The sequence below is a fragment of the Salvia hispanica genome, chromosome 5 (assembly GCF_023119035.1).
Source record: "Salvia hispanica cultivar TCC Black 2014 chromosome 5, UniMelb_Shisp_WGS_1.0, whole genome shotgun sequence".
NCBI classification, from domain to species: domain Eukaryota; kingdom Viridiplantae; phylum Streptophyta; class Magnoliopsida; order Lamiales; family Lamiaceae; genus Salvia; species Salvia hispanica.
The window spans coordinates 30,217,268-30,227,418 of record NC_062969.1 but is presented as its reverse complement, the minus strand read 5'-3'; the positions used below and the strand labels follow the sequence as shown (position 1 = coordinate 30,227,418).

Sequence of the window (10,151 nt, the reverse complement as noted above, 5' to 3'; positions counted from 1 at the left end):
TTGTATATATTAGTTTCAAATGAAATGTGAGTGGAATGAATTAGTGGAATATGAGATCCTACTACCATTTTGTAGTAAAAATGAACCTGGACTTCTATTCTCGAATGAGCTAAAATGAAAAATGAGACTCCTATTCATAGACGGAGGGAGTAGTAGTGAGCCTGCTAAAAACCTTCTACATCCCAATTTCCGTACAAGAACATAGTCATCTCACTAATGCATTTTAATAGTGTGGCTTAGCCACCCATTTCATAGGAACGTGAGTTTACTCAGCGGGCATTAAAAATGGCAGCTCGGATTCCCATTTTCATAAAACAATACTCCCTCCGCCTGCTATTAGGAATTTCAGTTGACTTCAACACAAGTTTTAAGAAATATAAGGAAAAGTGCGTGGAAAAAAGTTAATGAAATATGAAACTCATTTTTATATTCTCTCTCCGCCCCTAAAAATAGAAACATTTGAAACGACACAAATTTTAATGCAAAATGGTAAAATAAGAGAGATATAGAAAAAAATATATATTAGTGGAAAATTGGTTCCACCTCATTTGAGAGAATGAAATTTCCTAAAAATGAAAGTTTCTATTTTTAGGAGACCTACCCATAAAGAAAGAATTTATATTTTAGAGAACGGATGAGGTATTAGTTTTATAATAGTAGAATATGAGTGAAATAAGTTAGTACAAAGTGAGATCTATCTATCATTTATGGTAAAAGTGAACCAAACTCGTAATGTCGGACAACTAAAATGATTAACCAGTTATAGTCAACACCCACCTTGTGTTGCAGCTAGTCATGATTCTAGAGATATTTCTCATTTCCGAACTAAAATCTCCAAATGGCATCAACATTAATGCATGCAGTATGAGATAGAGAATTATAATGTCACAAATATCCAGCTAGCATAGATGTAATCACTGAACAGTTGGCTACAGTGCACACCAACATGTGAGGTTCTTAGAAAACCATAGACTATAAGAAGACCCTAAGCTATCAGCTTTTCTCTCTTCCTTTGCCTATAAGCAGTCATAAATTAACTCAAGTTACAATAAAAAGTTACAAGAAGTTTGAATAACTAGCCATTAACCACATATAGCTATCTGGATAAGTATATCATATGAAGATACAATTTAATGGAGGAGTTGCTTGAACCCAAGTTATTCCTCAACCGCACGGTAGGCTGCTGAAAAATCTTCATCAATACGGCCTGTAGCGCATTGGGCGCCTGAATCTTGGAACCCTCCTGCACATGCAAGTATTAAGATTAGGCATGAAGGAATATTCATCTAATGTGATACAAAGCCAATGGTTGCATTACTGTGATAGAGTGGCAAAACAGATGAGATTGTAGTTAGTTTTAGGTAAAAGCACTCATTCCATAGTGGTAAGATAAATACATTGTGATTGTCTGGTTTTTAACAATTTTTTATGCACATGGGAAAGTTGAAATTAACAAGTGTTTATACACATTTAATGCGGTAAGAAATTCTTTTCCAGCAGAACTCTGCAAATTATATTTGGGCTGCCAGAGGCACAAAGGGCGAATGAAAACATTGAATGCAATTTATGACTATCCTTGCTCAGCCAAAACACGGGCATTTGGTTTGCTCACCCATAACTAAAAGGAGGATAGACAGGAGGACCAGGCATGAAAGGCCTTCTTGAACCAAAATATGGATTTGGACGCCTTCCCCGATATTGTTTCATTCCAGGAATATTAGTTCTCTTAGCAGAGACCTGTTAAACAACAATACACATGATTTGAAGTGATTAGCATACATTCCCCAAAACTTTGACCACAGACCAAGGTAAGTACAAGAACCTTCAGTTGGCGGCCATGCAGCTCAGATTCATTTAGCAGCACAGCATTTTGAATAGCCTCAACCTCTACAAACTCTACATATGCAAAACCTTTGGGTTGGCCAAACTTATCTGTCAGTATAGTGACCCGGTTTACTGTCCCACAAGACTGAAAATGCTGCTGAACTTCCTCTGGCGTGCAGGCATAGTCAACCTGTATTTGGAGAAAAAACGAAATAAAGCTCAATTAAGCCAAGCAGATACATAATATGCTTGCAATTAGGATATAAACTAAGTAACAAACAACATACAGCAAAAGCACACTTTCAAAATCAAATATATGGGTAGCATAGTAGATGTAATTAACATTTTCCTGTTCGAATAAGGCAGCAAATAGATATGACAACAGCAATCATGCAATTAACTACAACACCAATCACCTACTAAACCCATAGATAAAATTACAAACATACAGGCATTAAACATCTGATAATCAGGCAATAAACTTGTATGCAACTCTTTAGCACAAACAACAGAGTTTGATTCAGGCCATAGCATAAAATTATCTTTTTAGCATTTAGGTCATGGAAATACTTACAAGCCCAAAGGCACTCAGTTCACATATATAGTTCTTAGTTACAAATTATGAAAGTATGGAGATCCTACATATCTACGCATTAGTTTGACACATGCATTAGTCACAAAACTGATCTGAGGTGTATAGAAAGCATCTAGGCTATAGAAGATAAATATAATGATACATCAACATTCAACAAAATATAGAAGTACAGAACTAGCTCAAAGAATAAACCTGTAAATCATATTGAAACTATGTATTGTAGATATCAGACTACATACTTGAGCTCAGAACTATAGGAGATATATCTAACCCACCAAACAGAGTGATAATTTAATGCATTACATATTTCGGTACAAGATATGACATATTAAGTCACAACAATATGTGTGATATATATTACAACAGGAGTGCCATTCTTCTTTCCTGCAAACTTGTGGCATTGCACAAAGCAAAATAACGAACATAAAATTTATAGCAAGCTAGACCACTAATAAATGAGAGACAGAAAATGGACCGAGAAACTTACATTACCAACATATATGGATCGAGCATCCACCTCTTCCTTTTCAGCCTGGCTAACGGATGAACCACCTTCTTCTAAAGCCCAAAAGAAGAAAAAGTGTATTTAGTTAAAAATTCCAAGCAGATCTTCAGCAAATTAGTCGAGCATTCACAATATTAAGATTACGATTTTTCTTTCATCTACCTTCTTCCCACGAGCAACATGTGGTTGCCTCTAAATATAAACTTAATCATAGTATTAGAGTAAAGTGATCAACCCAGCCAGGCAATAGCCAACTAACTTTTCTTTTTATTGATTATGATCTATTTGTATTTGGGGACAAATTAGGTACACGGAAAGAAATAGTGTAGGTCCAATTGTTTCAGAAAGATATTAACACTTTGAGTACAGCAAGAAATTTAAGCAATAGCAAATGAATCCAGCTTCACATGAAATATTATCTGCTAAATACTAAGACTTGGCTAGCATCTAAAATTCATCAACAAAAATAAACATATCAACTTTTTCTTCAAAAAATGCAGAAACCCAACAATTTCCAAAGAGCAGTAACTGACTGCATTATTAATTTATCCCTATATCACTATATAGGAGCGAGAAAATACACAAAGTAAAAGTTATGAAACCTGGGATGAACAAAATATAGCATTACCATCAACATTAAAAAGGCAAGGAATATTCATTGATTCTTTAGTGAAAATTTATCAATTACTACTCCTATATAGTACTAATAAATAAACTTTTCTAGCTGAACTGCATCAAAATTCCATCCTACTCCTAATATGTCGACTATATGTGGTTATGCATAGGAAAAGTAACATAGGCACAATTTCGCTCTTTGGATCTAATCAGAACATAGGGTTACTGGGAAAGTTGAGGAGGTGATAAAGCAATTGGAGAAATAAAAATACAACTCCACATAATAACTTGATAAAAGGAAAATCAGGAATTTACTAAAGATGTAGGTAGAGCATACTTGTGCTGCACCATGAATGAATACCAATAAGACCCTTCATGACTGTTTGCCCTTCCGAATACAGGAATAGTGTCTTACAGAGCAATGAGAATATTAAGTCGTGAGGAAGTAAGCCCTCTTAAGCTTGATTCGAAATTTCCCTGTACTGTATTAGATTGCTTATGGATGACCGAGAACGTGAAAATTTTCAAAAGGGAAGAAAAAAGACACGAGACGTGAATGGTATGAAAGGACTATATGTGACAGGTACATAAGAAAAGTGGTTTAAGAGGGAGGAACAGAAGCTTGCATTCACAGTTCTTACTTACTAAAAAGGGAAAAGAAATATTGCACTGCGGCTGTGAAGAAAAGGTAAAGACATAATGGCATTGCTTAAATAATCAACTTTGTAATCAAATTGCATGAACTTCACAAAATGAAAAATCCTATCCAGATTTTGATGCGCAATCAATCAATGTGAGGTTCACCTACCAAATAAAGGATAGGTCAAAGTCTGACGTAGTCCAGTGTTGCTAAAAGTATGCCCCGGGTGAGGCTCGAATCACCCCAGGGTGGATGGGGCGAGTGGGATGCAGGGGGCGCGCGCCTGGGGCGCAGGTGAGACACTTGGGGCTAAGGTGGACCGGCTGTGACTTTTCAAATGCTGACAACCTAAAATAGGCGGCTATGACCCTTCCAAATTCCTGAACCCTAAAACATTTTTTTTCTTGAAATAACTTGAACACAATATATGTTGAAATCTGTCAGACTTCATGCCTTAATCTTATCTCACTGAACTGCCATTGCTCAAAAACCAACTCCACATCTATACAAATAATTTATATATTCTTCTCGCTTCATATTACTTCAATAACACATCCACAGTTCTCTAAATACATTGTATATACACTTCAGATTTTCTTCAAACTCAAATTCTTCCTGATTCATCCACTCAAATTTTTTTCCTTATTTGATTCAAATTCTTATTTACCTATTACTGCCCCGTGCCCCAGATTTTTACCTAATAACCTCGGTGCGCTCCGCGCTCCTAACAACACTGCTTAAGTTTTAAAAGCATGCCAAAAACATTCAATAAAGTTGAAAGCAGTTGAGCCATACGCCTCAAGGAGGCCAGAAAATGCCTCGAATCTCGAGCCTTGCTGGGTGGGTTTGAGTCTAACACCATCATAGACTGCCATACGCCTCGAGCGCCAAGTAGCAAGAAGAAATTTTAGGCTATTATATGGTTTCTGGGCCTATTTTTTGGGCGCAAAAACTATTGTTTACTGAATTATATGAAGCAAGTAAGCAAACAATGAATCCATCAATCCAAGGGTATTTAAATTCGAGTATCCAAGAAAAATACAGACTATTTGGTGGAAGGATGCGAGCTCTTACAACATGTTATAGGAATGTTTTTTTTTTTTTGAAATTAATTAACCAAGTTGAAAGTTAAATCCATGGGCATATTATGCTCTTGTTACACAGCAACCACTTAGGGATGATCAAAACAAGGGAGAGACAATGAATCTGAGGCATACGCCTCAAACCGCCTCGCCTTGGAAATGCTTCAGTTACGCATTAGGAAGATAACAATATTGTGTAGAATGTCTTACACGCACAGGTAGAATGAACAGAGAGGCAGGCTAAAGAATATAAATCAGAAAGGATAGGCCTCAAGTAATCAAGAACCTATCCGTTTGTTTTCTAACTACAGTTTTATCAACATCCTACAGTAGAACAACAGGAAATTTCTTAATTTAGTTAGGTCTGCAAACTTTAAAAAATATATTTATGCAACACTGAATTACAATGGTTTTGATCTTAGTAAAATCTTTATATTTACTCTTTGTACTAAGTAATGGGCTATTGGATTAGTGAAGTCAAGTACAAAACTAAGGATCTGTTTTCTGGTTCATGCATTTCCTACTCAAAATCTTGTTCCTGTTTGGCTCAGATTAATGGTGTACATATTCTTCCTACAGATCCCAATTCATGTATTGGAGATCAGAAGTCATGCAAGTAGACTGAAAGCCAGGCCAAACAAATATGAAAACTTGACCATTTAGGTTTCGTCTATGGTTCCACCCTAGATGAAAACATATATTCCATTTCAACTTCCGAGTTCTGATCATATCAAGGTTTGGAGCTTCAAACATTTCAAGACAGCATCCTGAGCCTTTTCTCCTAGACTAAGGTTGGTGTGCATTTTACTTATGAATATTAGGGGTTAGGGTGAAAATGAATCATAGGCAGTTCCAATATCTTCACCAGGAAAGGTTTAAACTTTTCATTGCTTAAACTTCCAAAGTAACTACATAATAAAGGTTTAGTCAGAATATAAGAGCAAAGTGATCAACCAACCAGGTAATAGCCTCTACTTTTCTTTTAATTGATTATGATCAATTTGTATTTGGGGACAAATTAGGCACACGGAATGAAAATAGTGTAGGTCTAATTGTTTCACAGAGATATTAACGTTTAGCTGCTAAATACAGTAAGAATATTTAAGCAATAGAAAATGTGTCCAGCTTCACATGAAACTTTAGCTGCTAAATATTAACTTAGACTTGGCTAGCATCCAAAATTCATCAACAAAAATACACAGATTATTAAATTTATCACTATAAATTTATCAATTTATATATATCAAGAAATATACTTTACTAGCTGAGCTGCATCAAAATTCCGTCCCAAACCTAATTTCCCTACTATAACTGGGTATGCCCCTACTATAACTGGATATGCATAGGAAAAGTAACTTAGGCACAATCGGATCTAATCAGAAAAATAAGGTTATTAAGAAAGTTGAAAATCTGGAATATGCTAAAGATGTAGGAAGAGCATACTTCTGCACCAAGAATGCATACCATAAAGACCCTTCATGACCGTTTGCCCTTCCGAATAAAGAAATAGTGTCTTACAAAGAAATGAGTATATTAATTGGTGAGAAAGTAAGTCCTCTTAGGCTTGATTTGAAATTTCCTTTTACTGTATTAAATTGCTTATGGATGACCGAGAGCATGAAAAATTTCATAAAGGGAAGAAAAGACACCACACGCATGGTATAAAAGGACTATATGTGACTGGTACATAACATAAGTGCTTAAAGTGAGAGGAAGAGGAACAAAAGCTTTCATTCACACTTCTTACTTAAGAGAAAAAGAAAGAAATATTGCACTACAGCTGTGAAGAAAGGTGAAGACATAATGGCATTGCTGAAATAATTAACTTTGAAATCAAATTGCATAAACTTCGCATAATGAACAATCATATCCAGTTTTTGATGGGCAATCAATCGATGTGAGATTCACCTACCATAAAAAGGATAGGATTTTGTCAAAGTCCGACTTCTAACTGACATCCTGTGTTGTTAAAAGTGTGCTAGGGGCGCTGGCCGAACGGAATTGCCTCAGGGGGAGAACGAGATGAAAGGGGCGCGGGAGAGGCGTCTGCGGTGCAGGTGGGGTGGCTGTGACTTTTCAAATACTGAAACCCTAAAATAGGCGGGCGAGGCCTTTTAAATCCCTAAAACCTAAAATATTTTTTTCCTAAAATAACTTAAACACAATAAATGTTGACATCTGTCATATTTCCTCCCTTAAATCGTATCTCACTGAACTGCCATTGCTCCAAAAACCAGCGCCACATCTATACAAATAATTTATTTGTTCTTCTCCCTTCATTTTACTTCAATAACACATCCACAGTAAATACAAGGCATATTCACTTCAGTTTTCCTTTAGACTCAAATTCTTCCTGATTTGGCTCAAATTCTTCCAGATTTGATTCAAATTCTTATGTAACTGTTATTGCGCCCCGATTTATGATGTCTTAGAGGCAGGCCAAAAACATTCAACAAAGTTGAAAGCGATTGAGCCATACGCCTCAAGATGGCCAGAAAATGCCTCAAAGCACATGCCTTGCTGGATGGGTTTGAGTCTAACACCTTGCCGGACTGGCACACGCCTCGGTCCGCTAAGATGCCGAGTCACAAGAAGAAATTTTAGGCTATTAAATGGTTTCTGGGTCTATTTTTTGGGCCCAAAAAACTAGTGTTTTTTGAATTATATGAAGCCAGTATGCAAACAATGAATCCAAGGGTATTTACCCGAGTATCCATGAAAAAAAAAACAGACTATTTGGTGGAAGGATGGGAGCTCTTACAAACAACATGATGTAATAGAAATGCTTTATACCTAAAAGTTAATTAATCAAGATGATGATAAAATTCATGGACATTCCTATGGGCATTATGATCTTGTATCAAAGCAACCCCTTAGGGAAGAGCAAAACAAGGGGGAGACAATGAGTCTAAGGCATAAGCCTCAAACCACCTCGCCTTATAAATGCCTCAGTTATGCCTTAGGAAGATTACAACATTGAGTAGAATGTCTTACAAGCACAGGTAGAATGAACAGATAGGCCAGCTAAAGAATATAAATCAGAAAGGATAGGCCACAAGTAATCAGGAATCTATCCTTTTGTTTTCTAACTACAACTTTAGTAACATCCAAGCAATATTGCTCTGATATTTGGTACAACAGGGAATCTCTTAATTCAGTTAGGTGTGCAAATTTTTTAAAAAATATACAATTTATGCAACACTGAATTCCAATGGTTTTTATCTTAGTAAAATCTATATATTTACTCTTTGTACTGAGTATGGGCTATTGAATTAGTGAAGTTAAGTACAAAACTATGGATCTGTTTTCCAGTTCATGTATTTTCTACCCAAAAATATTGGTCCCGTTTGGTTCAGATTAATGGTATATATGTTCCCCTTATAGATCCCGATCCATGTATTGGAGATTAGAAATCATGCAAGTAGACTGTAAGCTAGGCCAAACATATATGAAAATTTGACCATTTAGGTTTCGTTTAAGGGTCCACCCTAGTTCCTTGCCTTTAAAGCACATGAAAAAGTATATCCTTCTTCAACTTCCAATCATATCAAGGTCCGGAGCTTCAAACAATTCAAGACAGCATCATAAGCCTTTTCTCCTAGACTAAGGTTGCTGTGCATTTTACTTTACTGAATATTGGGGGTTAGGGTAAAAATGAATTATAGGCAGTTCCAATATCTTCACCATGAAACGTTTAAACTATGCATTGCTATATACAAAAAACTACCTAAAAGCTATAGATCCCAGATTGTAACTCTAAAGTATAAAAAAATTTAAAATGTAAGCGAATTTCGACAATACCTTGATTCGCCCCCATCTCCTTCTCAACCTTGGCTTGCATTTCGCGAAGTGCGCCTGCTTCTTCCTCAATCTCCTGCAGCCGCTTCTTCATGCTCTCCAACTCCTACAGAATTGTAAAGCATCGACAATATCATACACAAAAATCCAACTCCTTGAATTCCAAAACCAATAATTAAGTAAACCCTAAGCATAACCGTCAATTAAACAAGTGGCGCCCAATACCTGCGTTTTGGATTCAGAGGCGGCTTCAGCATCAGGGTCGGGTTCGGCATCAGCGTCGGCGTCGGCAGAAGGGTCAAATTCGGACTCCATGTAATCCTCGTCGGGCAGGTCGCCGCCGTAAACGTCGTCGTCTTGCTCGTGCTGCTGATGCTCCATCTCTCTCTAGCAAATGCGAGTAGGTCTAAGAATGAGATACACTGTGTGTATATATATATATATATGTGCGCATACGGAACAAAAATTTTAGGTCCTGGGTTTGGATTCAATCGGATTTAGAGAAGAATATTTTATTCCGTTTTAATAGAAAATTAAAGTTTTAATTATTTCTTTTAGCCAGTGAGAAGACATGACACAAAACTATTAGTCAAGGCAAAAAAACACATAATTTATCATGCAAAAGTTAAATATTAAGCCTTATATATAGAATATATAGTGTATTAACGATCTTTTATTGTAAAAAGAAACAAGCAAAAGCATAAGAAAAATTATTAACAAATGCAAAAAAAACACCAAATCTATCATACAAATGTCAAATACTAAGCCTTTTTAGGTAAAATTTCCCGCACATGGATGTCTATTTGGCCATGTAAGCATGATGGGATAAGAAATTAGCAAACATAGTTTCCTTCCCCATGTAAATGTCGCAACATGATCAAGTCAAATTTTGTAGTGGATTAGCTACACTATATAGCATGACAGTTAATAGAGATATGAAAGTATCCCAAAATTCTCGCTCTCTGCTTTCGAAATCCGCACTCCCAATGTCTTAGGCAGCTCCCAGTGATCACCAGGGCTCAGAGGTTGTTCACGTCTCTTAAATTATACTCCCTCCGTCCCAGATAATTCGTCCCAGTTCATTTTTCACAC

At 36.3% G+C, this 10,151-nt stretch overlaps 1 protein-coding gene across 1 annotated transcript; it reads right to left on the bottom strand.

Annotated features, from left to right (window-relative positions):
- Positions 1-883: 883 nt before the first annotated feature.
- LOC125191078 (polyadenylate-binding protein 1) lies at positions 884-9,489 on the bottom strand. The gene is made up of 6 exons (XM_048088539.1): positions 9,285-9,489; positions 9,063-9,165; positions 2,907-2,977; positions 1,823-2,014; positions 1,613-1,737; positions 884-1,243 (listed from the first exon to the last, which is right to left on the bottom strand). Exons 1-6 carry the CDS (start codon positions 9,438-9,440, stop codon positions 1,198-1,200), a joined length of 693 nt encoding a protein of 230 aa, XP_047944496.1. The 5' UTR covers positions 9,441-9,489; the 3' UTR covers positions 884-1,197.
- Positions 9,490-10,151: the final 662 nt, after the last annotated feature.